Source organism: Acartia tonsa, chromosome 8 (genome assembly GCF_053477335.1).
Source record: "Acartia tonsa isolate MP-2025a chromosome 8, ASM5347733v1, whole genome shotgun sequence".
Taxonomy (NCBI): Eukaryota; Metazoa; Arthropoda; class Copepoda; order Calanoida; family Acartiidae; genus Acartia; species Acartia tonsa.
In genome coordinates this window covers 38,339,442-38,360,646 of record NC_137267.1, presented here as the reverse complement: position 1 = coordinate 38,360,646, position 21,205 = coordinate 38,339,442, and the positions used below count along the sequence as shown (strand labels likewise).

The following is a 21,205-nucleotide window of genomic DNA, read 5'->3' as shown; positions in this document are numbered from 1 at the left end:
CAGCTCAAAGTAAAAAAAGGAAAGGTGTAATATAGATTATATAGTAGCTTCACGACTGAATATAATCTTAGACTAATAATTATCCTGTTGTATAAATAATTAACTTTCAATTATTCACTGGTTAGCAATTAGAACTAAATAATTATAATTAGTATCGCAGCTACTCTATACCTTTCGTTTGTGCTTGTCCTTTAAGACAGCAACTAATAATAGACAGAGAAGTCGACAGCTGACTGAAAGCAAATACCGCTCTAGCCGTTCTATAAATAATTTTCTAATTTTTCACAGCTGCATCCGTTTTTTTCTCTATACATATTTCTCGAACATTTTTAATAAAAGTCCCAATTTTAGAATAGTGCGCCATAGATGTCAAGCTGTCTTAGAAATTTCAGCACCTTATGGCCAACAGAACTGGAACGAATCATAAAATTTTGCATTTTACTATCCCCGGAAAACTGACGATAATACAACAAGAGTTGTATCATTATTTAAATTTGTTTTAGAGTGAAATTGGAATGTGAACGAGAGCACCAAGAACATTTACTTCTTTCTGTTATTCCTGCTTATATTGCAGTAGAGGTAAACTATATTTAGTCATTTGAGTACCAATATGTTTACTCTAGAAAGGTGTTTTATATCGACCACCATCCCAATCATGTTTGTGCCTAACACCACCCCTTAAAGAATTAAGAAATTATGTGTGCTTCCTTCAGGGACGTCTAAGGGGGTAGGGGTAAAGGGGTGATCCCCCCCCTCCAAATTGCCCCCAAATAAAAAAAAACTTGTCCGTTCTCGCCTATATTATTTAAAGATTGCCCCCACCCCAAAAAAAAAATTTTGTTTATCTACAAAAGGGGTAATTTTGTTGAAAATAAAAATTAATCTAATCTCCAGTGTCTTATCCTTTAAGATCTCCAATATACAGCATACTTCATTCAAGAACTTAAAATCACGACCTCTTGAAGTAAGAATTATTTTTTCACTGCAACCACAAATTAAAAACAATTCCAGTTCAAAAAGACATCAGTTTTCATGAAAACTAATCTTGATAAGCTGAAAATATACAGTACATTAATGAAATAAACATCTGACCTACTTTTAAACATTTTATTACTAGTGTAAATTTTATCAGGGAGGAAGGGGACATTGGACTGTTTATTACACTAATCCCCAAAGTTTTATTACAAAATTTTCTTATTCGTTGGCTTTAGTTGAGTGACGAAACGTTTCAACCACTAATTGTAATATACTGGAGGGGTATTTTGTGTACCATCATTGGGAATGTACATAATTTATCGGTCAGTGTCTTAGCCCTTTAAATCCCTGAAATTTTATGTAAACTAAAGCTAGAGCAATTGAAATTGATGTAGAGAAACAGAGATAGGTTATTTGATGACGAGCTCTGAATTAACCTAACTATTATTAGTATATATTCTGTTGATAAATATTTTTTTGTTTTTTGGTGGGGGGTTGGGGGTGTCCCACCCCCCAAGAAAATAGCCTTAAACCACAGGACCAGTAGATATATTCCCTGAAGAGTAGAATCCGATCGGTTCAGTGGTTACCGAGATCTTACGGACAGATGTACAGACAGATGTACAGACGTACAGATTCATTCTACTTTGTATTATAGATAACTGCATTTATAGGCTAAATTTTAAAAATCTGTCAGATAGTTTTCTCAAAGTCTGTGATGGCTATCAAACGGCATGGTTTCGAACCTGATACAACTTTGCATTACAAAATTAAACCTTATTTTTTTTTAAATTACAAAAAAAATATTCCCTCTAAATTTAGAACATTTTAAAATAAAATTTAAAAGATTTAAATTTTTAAAATTTTTTAGGAGGTTTTAATTAAGAGATGTCACATTACGACGTTTGTCCTTTAGGAAGTTTGTCGTATTAGGACGTTTGTCGTATTAGGACGTTTGTCGGTGTACATCGACAAACCTACTAATGCGTTAATATACAATTATTTAACACCTGCCCCCTCTGTTTTACTTTAATGGACAAAAGAACATTAACACTTCTGTCAGTGTCAGGACTTTACATCGATCATTATAGAAAAGCTACTCTTTTAACAGGGTTTATTTACCTATCCAAGTATCCCTGTATATAATATATAAAGCTGATATAAAATATCAAGCTGTGTTAACACGGGTATAAACGGGCTGCATTTGTAGTTTATTATCTCTTTTACGGCTTGCTAAAAGCAGGGCTTTTCTTTATTTAGTGTCAATCTGTATCGGATAGCTCTAGTCAAAATTTAGTCATAGTAGAATTGCCCTACGGATAAAATGAGGATTTATGTAAAAATTAGGTATACTGAAACTGTACCCCTAGCATCTAGAGGCTCTGTATTCTAAGATTAAAATAGCCTTAAAACAACCTGGGAAGCATGTGAAGCTTCCCTAAAATGGAGAACTCAATCGTTTATGTAGTTACTGAAATCTTAAACTTGAGACAGAAAACTTTATATCATAGGACATCACTCTATATTTGCTAATGGTCTTGAACATACATTGCATGTTGGGATTCGCTTTGGTGCACCCTTGTTTAATTATGTCACATGTATATTATACAATTTTACTTTGTATTAGAATAGAATATATTACAAATTCGTGTTTATATACGTAAACCAACAATTCTATGTAGTTAAAAAGAAAGGATCAATATTTAATTAAATCTTTCTTATTAATTTTGTGATTTATTATCATCGCTACTTATAAAAATTCCTCTACTTGTTTAAAGTATGATTTTCAGTAAATAAGCGGGTCTAGTCTTAATCCCATGTGGTTAAATTTATGTTTTCCTTGTTTCTGAGTCTATGAATTTGATTAAAGGTATATCCATATACTAAGAATACATTTCAGTATATGATTAGAAGCAGGGCTGCTCTATAGTTTAATTAATTGCGTTTGTCTGTCACTACGTACCATACAGTGTGTTAAGTTTACTTAAAACTATCCAATTTTATCAAGTAGATTGAGAATATTGGACTGTAAATTAAATAAAATATTATATTAATTACTAGCTTAAAAACGTTTGGAAGTCTAGCCAAAACTTTAATCTAAGTAAGGTATGATTTTGTTTATCATAATTAGAGTTTACATCAACTTATCGTCCATTGCTTTGTCCCATAAGATAACTACTTTTATTTAATTCTTAGCTTACTACTTAACTTACTCCTTAATTCTGTTAGCTAAACAGAGGTGGGTTCTCAAAAAAAAAAATTTTGTGAAAAATCCTCCAAAATCGCATAAAAATCTACAAAAATTTAAAAATTATAAGAGGGCTACTAACATAAGATTTTGTTTAATATTGTAGATTTTTTATGGGATTTAAAAAAAAATAACTTTGCCTCACTAACGAGCAACGACCCTAATTTTTTTTAAGAATCCACCTAAATTCTAAAAAAAATTATCTAATCTTTTTAAAAATTACATCATACAATTTAAAACTTATCATTTATTTTTATTTTATTATTTTTGCAACTAATTTCAAATAAATGTAATAGTTTCTTCATAAATTATTAGTTTTCAAATATGAATGATAGATATATTCAATTTAAATTAAACTTTCCTTTTCAGTAATTTTCAATATAAACGTAATTTTAATTTTACATAATTTTCGTCCAAACGATAAATTGGATATTAATGTTTAATATTCTTGTAACTAATTTTCTCTAAAGATTTTTATTAGTTGTGCAGCTACTCTATAATTAGAATGTGACCCTAGCAATAAAATAAATCAATGCTAGTAAGAACTTGTAAGTGTGTTCAGACAGATAGAATTTTTTTAAAATTTATGTAGCTTTGACTTTAGTATGATGTTTGATATTAAGCAAAAAATCTTCAAATATAAAATGACTATAAAATGGAATTGACTACTTTGCATTTAAACTTTACTTACTAAATTTTTTACTGGATCTATAATACATGATTTCAAATTGATAGGAAGGTTTTAACACGCCTTGAACTTGCCACGAAAAGACGGACTACGCTGTATGCAAAAATGCTTTGCTTACAAGAATGTGACTGTAGAGTTGCGTTTCTTTTTAAAGGCATAGATTGAATAATTATGATCTGTACGTACGTCCGAACGTAACAGCCTTTATCATTAGTTTAGTTATGTTAGAATTGTCTTATCGATTTCGACCTTGGTATGATTATTCCTGTTACAGTTATTACAGCGTAGCAATTCTAAAATCGTTACCAGAAATTCCATACGTCCATTTAAAACATCCTGATTTTTTACCATAATCTTTTATCCATTATCCTATTCATATGATTTTTGAATCAATGATTCCTTGGACAAAAAGGTACAATATTTTAAGCAAAGCTTCTCTGGAATCAAGTCCATAAAATGTAAGTATGTCCCTAAACAATGTCCTTTATATGAGCAATTATGTTTCTACCTACCAATTAATATTCTAAGTTTTAGTCCTGAAACTCTACAAGTATTATTGTTCGTTTGTCCTGCGGTTTGTTTCGCTTTTATGGATGTTGTCATCCTTGTAAATATCAAAAGGCTTGTAATGTTATGTAATAATATGTTATGTTGTTATGTCTTCAGATGTAATTCATGTCCTGCGCAGAAATCAGGGATTATAAGGGATACGACAATGGACAATATTACTGTACAGTACAACTCCCAATTATGATGAACAAAATTACCTCTTTTATATAATGAAATCATATGTGGAAAAATTTAGAGACACTGAAGATTTGTACAACCTAATCAAGATTAAAGTCCACAAAGTCAACGAAAGAGAAACCGTGATATGATCAATTATGTTTTATTCTTACACTTGCATTTCTTTTAGCTAGTCTTAAAATTTTAGTTGCGAAGTTACTCTAATATATACACTGTTTTATCCGCCCGCATGTCGATTAGCTTTAAAATATCCTACGTCCGTTTGTACGCTCCGAACAGGTAGCTATGATTATGTTTGCTGTAATTAATTTCAGTTTATTGCATTATGATCCTTCTAACAGATTGGTACAATTTAAAAAGATAATTAGTACTTTTATTCAATTTGATTTTTTTAATAGCGATTTCAATTACAATTATACCTTCAGCGCTTGTTTTCTTGTCACTCTTTACTTGCTCTTGTTTGTTTGTACAACTGTCTGATTTGTTGAACTTTGCCATATAGGACGTTGTCATCCTAGTTTTTATATTGAAATGAAAACCCACCAACTTATGTATATCTAGAATCTGAACAACTGAAATGAGTTTTGAATTGGCTTTTTCAATTTAAATGTTAATTAGCTCTTTATAGCAGGACTAATTTATAGAATACACAAAACAAGATTCCATTAGTGTAGCTACTCTATGATCTACTAGCTGCTACATTCCTAGAGATCTTTATGGATGAAGGGCTTTAAGTTGACCCTACACTCTTAATTTTAGTTACAAAAGTAGAAAATAAACAAGGATGACAACATCCATAAAAGCGAAGCATTGAAACGGTAGGACCAACACATTAGGAGGACATTAACACTTGTATGGTGTCAGAACTGAATAATTAGAATAAAAATTTATAATAGTCAAAGCAAAATTGTAAGTATATTTGTTGAAAAACTGCTTGATACAGGATAATGTTTATGGACATACTTACATCTTGAGGACTTAATTATAGAGTTGCTTCGCTTAAAATATTGTTCTTTGTTGTCTCAGGAATCAATATACCAAAAATCAGATCAAACGGATAATTAGATCACATAAAAATTTGTTGCTAAAAAAGCAGAAAAATCAACATGTTTAAAATGGACGTACGGACATTCTGGTAATGATTATAGAGTTGCTACGCTTTCTAAATCGTACCTAACTACTACAGGAATCACCATGCAAAGTTTGAAATCGATAGGACAATTCTAACATGCCTAAATTAACGAATAAAAGCTAACTATCTCGGACGGACGTACGGACCGACCCTAATTATAGAAAAGCATCGCTTATAAAAAACTCTTATAGAGGGGGATAATTACTAAAGTAAGCGAGATCCTTTGCTACACACACATTTATATCTTTAGAATTGCTATCTAGGTTTAAGTGAAATGCAACAAACTTGTTAAAAATTTATATAATTTCATGACCATTTGGTAGATATTAAAACTGATTTTATTTAATTGAAATGATTTTGTTGAAGTATTCAGGAAAATAAAAATAATGAATTTAAAATTGATATATTTCGTACTATTCATTAGCATATCATAAAAATTGTCTGATTTATATCAAATGTACCTTTTCATATTTTCAGATTTAAATTTAGTTCTAACGAAAATTTTATTTCTCTAACACGATTTTTTTAAAATTGTTGTTTTAATCTACGATGTTAATATAAACAACAAAGAAGAAACTAAGATATTGTTAATTTATTTCTGTCCAGGGTAAGTGGGTTAAATTAAACAAATATTTATTTTAATTAAAAATCACCCTGCTATCTGTTGGTTAGCAACAAAGAATCATTTTCATTGCAACTTCATTTAATAGCCTAATGTAATTTCTAAAGTTTGTGTTTTACGCTTTGTTTTTAAGCCTAGGCAATTCTTCTATTCCTAGCATTATTAATATGCATCTAACAATTTCTAACTATGAAAGAATTAACAACTATTGGGAGAACACGTGAAAAAATACGAAAAAAAGGAAAAGTTGCCCTTTCGTAAAAAGCGGATTGGAAATTACCCCCTCAACAAGAAATGGCTTTAATGCCGGATCTATATCTCATAGAGGGTTTATTCCTACTCGACAAAAATAGCCAAACTGTTAATGAGAAATATATTCTGTAAAATATTGAGTGATAATCTAGCCGTTTTGAGATCTTACGGGACACACATACATACCTATATCAAACTACTTTTGTAAATAGGAATACGAATGTTTAGGCAATAAATGTATAAGTAAAGATGTATAACTGGATCCAGTGTTGGGGACCTTTTTCGCATGCTAGCAAATTGTTTTTTGCTCTTTTGTAGCGACTTGGCTGTGTTTATATTTCCGACGCCATTGGCTGATATTAGTTTAGTTTTTTAACCCCTTCTAATTTTTTACTGTTGTTTAGGTAAAACGAAGTATAATGGAAAAGATGACACTGTCAACACAATCTGAAAACTCTTCGTGTCGTTCAAACCAGTTTCAAGATCTTTTTGTTCAGGTACTAATTATTGGGTTTGTTGTGGGGTTACCAGAAAAGTCCGGGGTGAGCACAGAACCCTCACCCCCCCCCCCCTAACTTTCAATTTTTGTAAAAAGAAAGAGATTTTCTATGTTTGGTGTTTAATCTTTAGTTAGGACATATTGTTTTTAGAAAATCCCCACAGGGTTGGGAAACCGCCGCGCAGGTATTGGTCCCGCAGTGTTAGACCCTCAGAGCTAGGCATAAAAAAAAACTAGCCTCTCCCCTCAATTAATAATTTTTTTCAATATTAATAGGGGAGCGGTGCTGATCTCCAAATTTTTATCTTTTAACCCTTTTACAGCTTATTAATAACACAGCTCATGAAAATATCAAATGTTTTGTCATGTTCAAAGTAACATAAAATAATGCATTAAATGATAGTAAGGAAATTGTCATATCATATATATCATACTACAGACATTAAAAAATTCTCTTTTTATTATTTTATGATGAACTTTATGTCATTATTACGACAATTCGAAAGGCATAGCTTATTGTTGTTTTTTTGACAAATAAACAAAGTTCATGAAGCTAGAGGGTTATTTTAAAAAGTAATTATATTTTCTTTTCAAAGAAAAGTAAAGAGAAGTTTATGGTTTTGTAGTTCAAACTCCCAAACTCCTCTCTACCGTAGCGAAAAAGATTCTCTAAATAGCAGAACCTAATCGTATCAGTAATTAACTAGATTATTCATGGAAGATAAACGGACAATCAAACTTTGTTCTACTTTGTAATAATTTCTATTCTTGATTATGATATATTATTTAGCGTCACAACAATGTGAGCATCCTGTACGCAGATATTGTAAACTTTACCCCACTGTCGGAGACTCTGACAGCTCATCATCTGGTTACCACCCTGAATCAGCTGTTTGGCAGATTTGATCAGCTGGCACAGGTAATATTTGACATACATATTTTTCTTGATATTTTTTTGTGAGGAATCAGCTGTTTGGCAACTTCGCAGGTAATATTTTGTCATATTTGTTTATTTTTGTGTGAGGATTCCCCTTACAGCTTTTCACATGGTCACTACGGTAAATCAGCTGTTTGGCAGATTTGATCAGCTGGCACAGGTAATACTTTGTGATATATATTTCACTTATTTTTTTGTGTAATGTTTTCCTTAATTGCTCATCACATGGTTAATGTTATCACGTTAAATCAGGTGTTTGGCAGATTTAATCAGATGGCACAGGTAATATTTTGTCATATTTGTTTCTTATTATTTTTGTGTGAGGATTCCTCTAACAGCTTTTCACATGGTTACCACGTTATATCAGCTGTTTGGCAGATTTGATCAGCTGGCACAGGTATTTTCTTGTAATATTTTTCAATTATTTTTTTGAGTGTAAGTATTCACCTGATCACATAGTTACCACCTTGCTGTTAGGCAGATTTAATCATCTGGCACAGGTAAAATTGTTGCTTGTATTTTTGTGAGAGGATTCCAAGCTAATCACACTTTGAATAAGCTGTTTGGCAGATTATTTCAATAATAGTTACCAATTTAAATGATCTTTATACTTTCTTTGCTGAATATTTTTTTGGGTGTCTTTTAAACACGATATCCAATTGGTTGACTTAAAAACATTTGGTACATGATTAGGATGTACAAACCGTCAGTGTTATTGACAAATTAGGCAGATTTAATTATCACAATTTGTGTATGATATAATTTATTGGCAACTGCCTTATTCCTGATACCTGGTACATAAATTAATGTTTAATGAGTTTTTGAGTTGTATAAATGCAAATCTATAATTTGATATGTTATATGTATGTATATGTTTTGTTATATAAGTTGTCTGCATATAAATTAACTAATTCGGATTCCAGGTATAAGAATTGAGATCAAGATTCAAATTTATTGTTATTAAATATAGAATTGTGATTATGATGATTCCTGTGACAGTTAGATACAATTAATAATGCATATCAACTCTATAATAATTACCAAAATTTTGTATGACCAAAATTTATGACTTATTTTTTAATTAGAGAAAATTTTACTTGGAATATTGATTCAAAGGACGATTAGGTACAATGTTATAATGTTGTTGCATTTCATACTTGCTCCATTAATTCCTTTACAAATCAGGGATCTAAAGGGATAAGAAAATGGCCGATATTTTGATGTATATCGACAATAATGATACACAACGTTACCCCCTCTGTAGATTACAGTTATTGGTTGGAATGTTTGGACAATGGACATTTAAACGAAAGAACGAACTAATCAAAATTCAATAACAGTCCCCAAAGTTGTTAAGCCAATATATAAGAATCGTTATTATGAAACTTTGGGGACTAGTGTATTAAACAGCCAAATGTCCCTAACCTTCCTGTCTACAAATAGAATATCAAAGTTTTATGAGGACCTAGTTCTTATTAATTGATATAAGAAAAGTTTTAATGTAGAGAGATTGGGCATTTATTGAGGGGAGGTTGGGGCCGAGAGGAGGGGGGGGGGGGGGGGAGTAAGAAGGAGAGAAAGATAAATTTAGAAAGACAAATAAAAAGTAAAAAAAGATAATGCAAGAGGTTGATGGAGAAAGAGAGAGGGAAAATAAAAGTGTAAAAAGATTATGTAACCCTGTAATTTAATTGATTTATGTCGATCAAATAGCCTTAAACTATCCCCATTGATCCAACCCCCCTTTGAAAGTGATCGAAGCTAGCATTTTGGAAGAGTGGTTTGTTTGTCTATCTATACCGAAGGATCTCGCTAACCGCTGAACCGATATGGTGCTTCTTTACACTGTAGCTTCTCATGGGTTTTAGGAAGGTTTCTAGCTATTCTGGGGGAGGGTACCACTGCCCTTCAAAGAGAAATCGTCTTGCGGATATTTTAGTAGTTAACTAAAAACATAAATAACACAATTTAGCGGCGAAAAAATGTTTTTAGTGAACAGCTGATTTTAACATAGATGGAAAAGAAACAATTTTCTCGTATTCATTCGAATCCGGTGGATAGGAACCGGTTCTCATCCATACGAAAAAACTATGTCTAGCATCGTATTATATCCAGTTTTCTACGAATATAGAAATGTACAATCATAAGATTAAAACCAGTTTTTTTAGCCGGTGCCTCCGGCACCTCGGGGCTAAAAAAACTAGTTTTAATCTTATAATTGTACATTCTATATCCGCGGAAAGCCGTTTATAATACGATACGAGAAATAACTATTACGTGTCCCTAGAGGCCTCTAGGGACGTAGCTGCTAGTCTAGGTATAATGTAGCTACGCTACTAAAAATAGGATGAATCAATCATGTTCTGGTGTTTTTTTTTTACAAAATGTCTATCGAACTTGGAACCCACCCCCAACGACAATGCACATAGACGAATAAAGTCCCTCAATAAATCAGCATGTTACGTCAAAAAAAACGAGGGATTATCCATCTCTTTTTTAGGGGTTTTCTTTCCAACTCCTCCTCTCCTAATACATCATTTTTATAAAGTCATTGAGGGACTTTCTTTCGTAAAATGGATTTATTATTACTTGGATTTTAAACCAGATTATCATGTACTCTAATAAAGTGAAACTTGTAGCGGGCTCAAATAACGATCTCCTTATCCACCCCCTTAACCCCATCCCCTCCCCACCAACTGGATGAATGAACTGACCAATAAGTGATGTCCAAGTTAGCAATCAAAATTGAAGAAAAAATTTTCCCTGTCCTAATATCCATTTTCCGTAGTAAGTTTAGGTTAAGCTGTTTATCCATTAATAAAAGATAAGATAAGATTAGTTCCATTTATTAAGTAACCTTTTACTGTTAATATTCATAAGTCTGTCAATTTGTGCCTGTTTAGTCTCATTCATATAAAAAAAACAAGGATGACAACATCCATAAGAAACGATGCTCAAAACATTATTGACAAACAAACAGACAAACTGAGTTATAGTAAGGTAGCTCAGAGGAAATGAAAGTTTTCATGATTTAAATTTTATATATTTATTTGCAGCTCGGAAAATTATCCTGTTTCATTGATATTAAGCTACAAAAGAGTCTGTAGGACACAAATAAATAAGATATTTTTTTTCAGTATTGCTTCGAAACCTATTAATATCTGCTTGATTGAAACCGGTTCTCATCCATACTAAAATATGATGTATAGAAATAGATTATAGACAATTTTCCACGAATATCAAAATAATAATCACAAAACTGGTTTTAATCTCATAAATTTTCATTTTCATATCCACGATGCGATAAATAACTATGATAATATATTGTTTTAGGAGAACCAGTGTTTGAGAATCAAGATACTTGGAGATTGTTATTATTGCGTATCAGGTAATGTAACAGTCACAATTATCCAGATCTAGAGGGATAAGACAATGGCAGATAAATAGATGTACATCCCCTCAGTAGTTGAAACGTTTGAACACTCCACTTAATGATCCAGCCAAATAAAATTCAATAAAAGTCTCCAAAGTTGTTAAACAAACCAATAAGCAAACATTATCATTAAACTTTGGGGACTAATGTAATAAACAGCCCAATATTACTTCCCTCCCTACATTAATATCACACCTGTGAAGCTGCTCTTTATGATTCTTTAACTATAGGTTCAATAACCAAGGATAAACAAGGGAAGCTAATCTCTGTTTTTCTATCTAAGCACTCCGGGCATTTGGTTATGTAATTCCCAACAGACAACCAACATTTTAATTGCACGACCTTTTTCTGAATTTTTAAAAAGAAAATGGGGGTATATTTTTCAGAGGCGATTTTAATTGGAAGGCTTGATATACCCTCCTCTAAAATAGTTCAAAACCTTAACTGGATTTTCTTAAAAAGAACCATTTTAGTCCAGCGGGTAGCGAGATCTTATGTTACAACAAACACACAAAGACAGACAAACAACCAGATACTTTAGTACAATGCTAATTTATTTGTCAGGTTTACCAGTGTCGAGACCTAACCACGGAATTAATTGTGTCAGGAAATAATCAAATTTTGACAAATATAAGAAAAATCACAAATAAAACTAAAGTTATCATAAACAAGGATCTAGACATTCAAAAAAGCTAAGTTTAACAAACCAGATAATAGGACAAATGAATATTATTAATAAATATTGACTGAGCCTTTGGTTTTTAATGAAATTTATGTCTGAACAATTATTTTGATGTTAAATCTAAAAAAGTTGGTTTTAATAATTAATGTAGAATATACGTGGATATTATGACTGGGAAAAATTTAGCTTGCAAACATGGAACACGTTTATTGGTCAGTTCGTTTCTCCAGTAAGTGGACAGGGAATGGGATAAATGAGGTGGAAATGGTTGAATCGTTATTTTAAACTGCTACACGTTTCACCTTATTAGAGAACATGAAAATTTGATGTAAGATCCAAGTAATAATATATCCATTGTTTTAAATCCGATGCTTCATTTACAAAGACTAACTGAAATTTTACGGCGTAATCACTGAGGTAACATTTTACCTGATAATCATAGAAATCGAAAAGCTAAAATTTGGTGTAAAAAGCAAATGAGAAGTTTTCAAACGGTAGTTGTTTATTTCTGGTCATAGAGTTGCTACGTTTACACAATTGTTGTATATCATTACAGGAATATTTTTGCTGGGTTTGAAATCAATAATGTTTCTAAATCTATTATTATTTTTTTTTCTGATATACTTATTTTTTTCACCTCTACTTGATAAATTTCGTACTTTTAGAAAGTGTTTGCTTACAGCTTATACCAACAACGAAACCAACACGTGATTTTAGCTGTCGTCTGGGAGCAACACATAAAATTGACGACCTTTCTATCTGCCCCCCAAATATCATTTTAGATTTATTTTGCTTGTTGACTATACCTTCTTCCTGGTTAGCTTATAATAAAGTGATGATATTTTTGATTCCAAAACTAGCTATGAAGTTTTTCACAGTTTGGGGTTTTGTCTATTTGGCGCATCTCAGTCCAACAAATTCACATTTTTTGGAAATAAAATTAAAAGAAAAAATTCCATTTTGTTTTGTCTATTTATGACCCAAATATTAGAGTAAAGGGAAAATAATAAAAATAAAAATAGAATTAATACTACTACATATTATGTATTTAAAAATTGCTGATTCAATAATAAAGACGGTTATAATGGAGGAATAATCACCTTGTATTGTATTATGGAAACAATAGATATACAAGAATAGAGCATATTTCTTATACATTTTTTATATATATTTTCACCTGACAATTATTAGAGGCGGCGGGGATATCCAAAGGAATTTAGAATTAGAATTTAGAGGGAGTTGACAACTCCCCTGCCTCCTTACCAATCAACATAAATGGCAAAATTTCAGTACGCTTCATGCAACCTCTTGGACTCAGAGGAGGTATCATTTGATCTAATACCTTGATTATACTGTAAAGTATATAATGATTATTGTCAGGAATGGAGGAGACATAGGACTGTTTATTACACAGGTCCAAAGTTATAGAATAATGTTTTCTTATTTACAACTTTGGGGACTTTTATTGAATTTTGATTGGTTGATTCAATAAGTTGAGTGTGCAAATGATTCAACTACTCATTGTAATCTACACAAGGATTAATTTTGTCTATCATCATTCTGGATGTATATCAATTTGTCGACAATTGTCTTATCCCTTTAGATCCTTGATTATAGTAGAATAAATATTTCTATTTCTACTCTGAATATTTATGTTAGATGTTATAATGTTATTCTTTGCACTAACTAATTATTCTTAAGTATATACGTTCCACACGTGACCTATGCATAAGAAATAACCAATGGAATTTTTGGATCATGAAAGAAAACGAAATAGAGGGTTTCGTTGTATTTTCACAGTTAGATTTTCTCCTATTTCTAGCCCCTGCGTGGCAATCATTACCATTTACCTAATTTAACCTGTCAAAAGCTAATATGAAAATACGACGATACCCGCTACTGCCTCTTATTTTGAAATAATTAAAAACTAAGGGGGTGGGGGTATATTTTTGTGTTTTACTTTAGGTCAGGTTAAGTTAGGTTATATTGAGCACAGGGTAGCCCCGCAGGGTTACTGAGTATTTACAGGTAAGTAGGGACATTGGACTGTAAATAATACTGATCCATAAAGTTTTTGATTGACAATTCATGATCTTTCTAGTACTTTGCTACTTGTAGATGTCATTTAGATATTTAAAGATTGATATTATTTACTAAGTATATTTGCGCTTACTTTTATTTAATGAAATCTTTCAATTTTTAACATTTACAAAAAGGCCTGCTTTATTGCATCAAGATCCATGACAGATCTATATAGGAAATAAACGTCTATAAATGAGCTCGAGTCTTCCAACGGTAAAGTGTTTAAAACTCATAGTGCTCCAATAATCCTCATTAAACTCTCATTGACCAAAGCGATAGGACCTTTATTCTATTTGTTTATTGAATGAATTAAGTTTTTCACTTCATGTAGATATTTGAATTACATTGAAGTATTTAATACTTATTTCATAAATAAAAAATATACGTTCATAATAGAGTAAATCTAAGAAAACTCTATTTTAAAAGAATTCGATTGTGGCCACACTTCTTTTGTGTTAAAATATTAAAACTAAAATTTTAATCATATTAACCCTTTGGTGATGATAATGTGAAAAAAATATAATTGAAAGAAACCTTTTTAAAATCATTTAAATTGATAAATATTTACTTTTTTCTTTTAGATAGTAAGGGCGGGGGAGGAAAACTGATTTTTTGAGAAATAGATAAATAGATACAGGGTGCGCCACATAAATCTGGACTTTTTTTAAACGGCCATAGCGTCAAAACTACTTGACCTATCAGAACATTTGACCCCACTATAAAAAGCTTAGGTAATGACCTTTATGCCCATGAAAATCTTTGGATGATGGAGGACGTGTACGCCGAGCTGGACGCGCATATGTTCAACAAGGCAGATTCGAAGCACGCATAGTTTACCGTGGATTTTTTTAATTGGGCCTACTAAATCTGACCTCAGCCCATCTGTAGGTGAGATGGACTAATGAAACTTGCTGGAGATACCATCAGATACCTAGTGAAAACACTAGAAAAGACTAGAGCTTTCTATCCCAGCTGACTTGGCTGTAGTACTCCGACAAAGTGAATCGTGGTAGATTTTAAAGGAAGCCTGCAAGAAATACCACGCTTTAACTGCTGAAACACTGCCACAAGAAGACCAAATACCCCAAATTTGAAGCCTTCAGCTTCTATAACAAAAAAGTTCTAGGCATTTTAAAATGACATTTTATGTACAATGAAAATTTTGAAAGAATTGCAATGCTCATGTTGAAAACTTTGAAATTAAACTACGTGGCCTAGAAACAAAATTATAAGCTTATTTTTGTCATAAATTTAGGTTTCCAGTAACTAATTATATTTTTACAATAAAAATACCCATTTTTATAGTCAAAATCATTTAAAAAAATTAAGTTTTACTTGCGTTGTACCGAATGTACTGTAGCCAATCAGAAGGCTGAATCAGCTTAACAACCAATCACAGCTAAGCTTGTATTAGTTTCCCCCTTTGTTTCCGCTATGATTTAAGTTAAAAATGCAATTTAAATTGATTTTTTTTCATAGATTTTGACTATGAAATGTGGTGTTTTTATTGTAAAAATGTAATCGGTTACAGGCAATCTAAGTTTCTGACAAAGATAAGGTTATAATTTTGTGTTTAGGCAACGTAATTTAATATTGTTTTTTCTTTTATGAGCATTTCAAAAATTCTATTGTACATAAAATGCTATTTTGAAATGACTAGAACTTTTTTGTTATTGAAGCTTGAGGCTTTAAATTTGGGGTATTGGGTCTTCTTGTGGCAGTCTTTCAGCAGTTAAAGCGTGTTATTTCTTGCAGGCTTCCTTTATGATGTTCAATACGTCAAAATTCTTGAAAATTTCTCGGTTCTTGACTTCAGGGCTCGTTTTAGACTATGTGTTGCGCTGACAACCCTATCTTCATCTTCATGCCATTTTTAAAAATGTATAAAACGTTGTTCTAGCTCAACTGTGGCCCAAATTAGAGCCGCCGTGTCAAAGAGTAGCTTGAAAGATGGGTTAATTTGGACCCGGCGATTACTCACGTCCTTAAGGAGATGTGGCCTCCCAGCAGCCCAAATCTTAATCCAATGGACTTTTAAGCATGGAGCGCCATTAAAGCATGAACCAATAGACGCGCCCATACTAAAAAGACCTTTCTCATTGCTCCTATTATGGAGAACTTTGCCTGCTTTGACAGGGACTTGGTGACCAGGGTCGGCGGGCGGTTCAGGGGGCGGGGAGAGGCGGTGATTGAGGCTGGCGTCGATTTTATTGAATAATCTAATTGTCATATACCTAGTTTGCTTACCAGTTTTTAAAATTCAATAAAATCTTTAAATTGACGATTTTATGTTTATTTGTTTAAAAATAAGAAAAAGTCCGGATTTATGTGGCACACCCTGTATATACTTATAGAAAACTAGCCATTAGCGATAAAGTTATATTGAGCCAACTCTAGTTATTTTAATATTGACATTATTCTTTTCAGATATGTAAGTTACATCTTTTATAATTCTTTGTTTGGAGTCCTTTCCCTTCCACATATGCAATACATGTAATCTTTATAGTTGTTGCATAACCATACATAGGCGTCCAAGGGGGGGGGGTAATGGGCCATTTGGCACCCCCAAAATTTTTTGAACAATACCCCCCCCAAAAAAAAATTACCCCTACCTTGGGGGTGCCGTAGGCACCCCCAACGATTTTGGGGGGGGTATTTACCCCCCCCAAACCATTTTGGGGGGGGTAATTACCCCCCCAAAATAAATGTTCTTTAAAAAAAAATTTTTGGGGGGGGGTATTTACCCCCCCCCAAATTACATGTTCTTAAAAAAAATTTTACTGAAAATTTTTTTTTGGGGGGGGGGAGGGAGTAATCCCCGCCCCCCCCCCTAAACCATCCCGGGGATCTATGATGTAATTGTAAAGCACTGAAGATTCCATAAAATAGATACCTAACTAAATTAAATATTTCATTAAATAATGAAAAAGAATTTCTATAGGCGATTTCTTTTGGGAGGATGTCAGGGTGTCTCAAAACTAGTTATAAAACTTACCAGGACCTATAAGACGCTTCACTTTAAAGTATAATCATATTGGTTCATTGGTTAGTGAGTTAATTATTGTATTTTTATGTTCTAAAGAATGAGATACTACTATATATTTGAATAGTAGTGGCGCCCTTAGCATCTAAGAACTCGTGTTTTCTAAAGGGTAAAAAGGGAGGAGAAAAATAGCCTAAAACCACTCAAAGGATTGACCTATAATAGTGTGGAACCATCATGGGATCTATGTGAAGCTTTCCTAAAAAGGAGAACTCAGTATTAAAAGTAATGAAATCTGAAGCTATAGTCAAATAAACCTTACTTACTACTTTATGTTATAGGATAGTACTTATTAACTTAATAGATTAGGTAGGTGCTTTTTTTACATAATTAAATTACCCCCCCCAAAAATTTTACCCCCGGGGTAAATTAGTTTGGGGGGGGTAATTACCCCCCCCAACAGATTTGGGGGGAGTATTTACCCCCCCCCCAACAGACTTTAGGGGGGTAATTACCCCCCCCAATCAAATTTTACCCCCGGGGTAAAAATTTTGGGGGGGGTAAAAAAAAATTTCGGCGCGCTTCGCGCGCCATTTTACCCCCCCCAAACACGAATTACCCCCCCCCAAAAAATTTTTTACCCCCCCCCCAAAAAAAAGCTTGGACGCCCCTGTAACCATATTATTACAACAGCACAATTTACTCTTTACCCTTTTCTTTACACTTATCACTTTATTATCAAACACCCCTTTTATCAGGGATCTAAGGGATAAGATGAAAAAGGTAGATAAATTGATTTACATACCTAAAGATGATAAAACAATTACTTCTACTGTAAATTACAATTATTGGTGGAAACGTTTGGCCATCCCTAGTTTTGAACCAACCCAATTAATATTTACCAAGGTACCCAAAGTTTTGGAACCAATGAATAAGATAACGCGGTTATAATTGGGTACCAGTGTAATTTACAGTCCATTGTTCCACCCCTGTCTGCCTTTTATCAATTAATCTATTATGCGAATATAAACCACTCTGCGGCTCTGAAAACACACCAAATATGCTTTGACATTTATACAGTGGACTTTCGTGATTTGCCAATAAATGTTGAATTATTTAAGAAGGCTACACAATGACGAAATACAGGTTTTTAAAAGCGTCCGTACGTCCGTCCGTCCGTAATGGATAGCTTTTTTCGTTAATTTATGCATGTTAGAATTGTCCTATCGATTTCAAATTTTGCATGGTGATTCCTTTATAATCATTACCAAAATTTCCGTACGTCCATTTTAAACATGTTGATTTTTTTCCTTTTTTAACATCAAATTTTTATGTGATCTAATCATCCGATTGATCTGATTTTTGGTAAATTGATTCCTGGGACAACAAAGTATAATGTTATAAGCGAAGCAACTCTATAATCAAGTCCTAAATATGTAAGTATGTCCATAAACATTATCCTGTATAAAGTAGTTTTTCAACAAATTTACTTACAATTTTTCTTCGACTCTTATACATTTATATTCTGATTATTCAGTTATGACACTATATAAGTGTTTATGTCCGTTTGTTCTACCGTTTCAGTGCTTCGCTTTTATGGATGTTGTCATCCTTGTTTTTCTCTCAATTTATTGTGAATATATCAAAAACATTAACATTTACAGACTGGCCAGAGTGTACGTTTTGTACGTTACGCATCGAATCTGTGTACGTTCTGGACGTTATTTTGATATGTGTACGTAACGTATTTTGAAATTTGTATTTTTTGTACGTTTTACGTTTTTTTAAAAAATAATAAGAATCAAATATTAGCAGAAAAGTAATTTGTATGTTTTGTACGAAAATTTTTGCAAAAACAATAGGTGTATTATTTAAATAAATTCAATAATATCTTCAATTTTCATAGAACAAAAATATGTACATGTATATTATGCATATATGTTATTAGAACTTACAGTTTAAATTTATGGATTTGAAATATATGTCCTATAGATATAGTTTAAACTATTGAACAGAAAGAGATATGCAGTTGACTAAATTTAAATGCATTTCATGCTACTACCCCTTTAATAGATTTTACGATAATTTTTAAAAGCGAAGCTTTTCTATAATTAGGGTCGGTCCGTCCGTCCGAGATAGATAGCTTTTATTCGTTAATTTAGGCATGTTAGAATTGTTCTATCGATTTCAAACTTTGCATGATGATTCCTGTAGTAGTTGGGTACGATTTAGAAAGCGTAGCAACTCTATAATCATTACCAGAATTTCCGTACGTCCATTTTAAACATGTTGATTTTTCTACTTTTTTAACAACAAATTTTCAAGTGTTTTAATTATCCGTTTGTTCTGTTTTTTGGTATATTGATTCCTGGGACAACAAAGAACAATATTACAAGCGAAGCAACTCTATAATCAAGTCCAAAAATGTAAGTATGTCCATAAACATTATCCTGTTTTAAGCAGTTTTTCAACAAATTTACCTACAATTTTGATTCGACATTTATACATTATGTTCAGATTTTTCAGTTCAGATACTATACAAGTGTTAATGTCCGTTTGTCCTACCGTTTCAGTGCTTCGCTTTTATGGATGTTGTCATCCTTGTTTTCAAATTCTTTATATACTTGGGTAAATTTTCCGAGATATCATATGGTGCACAGTGTAGGATTAAGAAGTCTTGTTTTTTGGTATCTTCAGTTTTTAAAGAATAAGAATCAAATATAAGTATAAAAGTATTTGTATATTTATTTGTATTTGTACAAAAAGTATTACAAAAATAGTATATTATCTATAATGCAAAGTAGAATGATGTCTGTCCGTCTGTATATCAGAAGCTTAATATCTTAGTAACCACTGAACCTATTGTGCTCTTCTCTTCATGGAATATACCTAATAGTCCTGTGATGGTTTTTGCTATTTTCTTTGGGGGAGGGACACTTAAAGCTTTTTACTTTCTACTAGGATTAGAGGCTTCGTATCCCTCTTTTATAGAATCGTTTGTTGGAAATTTGTCCAAAAAAAATATAAAAAAAGATTGTGATTATTTTTTTCATTTAGGCTTCGCCCCAGGGTGCGGTGGGGGTTCCTCCACCCCGCTGATTTGCATTAGTTTACAAAAATAAATTGAGGGGTGGTTGATTTTTTTTGTTTTTTTTTGGGGGGGGGATGGGTTTCCCACACTCTAAGAAAATAGCATAAAACTACCACAGGACTAGTAGATATATTCCCTGAAGATTAGAATTTAGAACCCAATCTGTTCAGCGGTTACCAAGATCTTAAGCTTTAGACAGACAGGCATTGATTTACTTTGTATTAAAGACTAGTATTTTCTGAGATCTTTAGCAATAGACAAAATAACCCTATATCCTATTATATGTTTATCCTATAAATCCTTTTTTTCTGTAACAAAGAATCTCGCTAACTGCTGAACCGACATGATCTTTGTGAGGTTGTAGGCTATTTTCTCTGTCCTTCCATATCCCTTCAAGAACCTGTATTCAAAATGGTAGAAAAATAGACTAAAACCATCTCGGTAACTGTGTGAAGTAGTTATGAAAATCTTAAGCATCAGACAAAAAACTTACTACTTTATTTAATAGAATATACTAAGTATGTAATAACAGGATGTATGTCTCTCTGTCAGTTTATTTGTACCGAAGGTTCTCGCTAACCGCTAAACCGATATGGTTCTCTTTTACAGGGTAGCTTCTCATAGGTCCTGGGAGAGGGTACAACCACCCTCCCAAGAGAAACTACTCTTAGAAAAAAATCACAACCCTTCCCCTATTTTTTCTTTCTTTTTAAAATTGAAATCAGAAATGGGGGTGGTCTACTCCCCCTTCCCTCACTAAAAAAATTATTAGCGAAGCTACTCTATAATAAATAAATTCACATTCTACATATTTTCAAAAAGTTTCTTTAAGGT

The 21,205-nt window shown here is 32.3% G+C and overlaps 1 protein-coding gene across 1 annotated transcript in view; it reads left to right on the top strand.

Moving 5' to 3' along the window:
- LOC145326603 (adenylate cyclase type 1-like) overlaps positions 1-21,205 on the top strand; it is an 82,389-nt gene that overhangs the window by 18,218 nt on the left and 42,966 nt on the right. Inside the window, exons 9-13 of the mRNA XM_080169974.1 lie at positions 504-579; positions 7,069-7,161; positions 7,954-8,082; positions 11,434-11,488; positions 12,098-12,140. Of these exons, the coding sequence (XP_080026100.1) occupies positions 504-579; positions 7,069-7,161; positions 7,954-8,082; positions 11,434-11,488; positions 12,098-12,140 (396 nt within the window). The remainder of the gene's footprint in view (positions 1-503; positions 580-7,068; positions 7,162-7,953; positions 8,083-11,433; positions 11,489-12,097; positions 12,141-21,205) is intronic.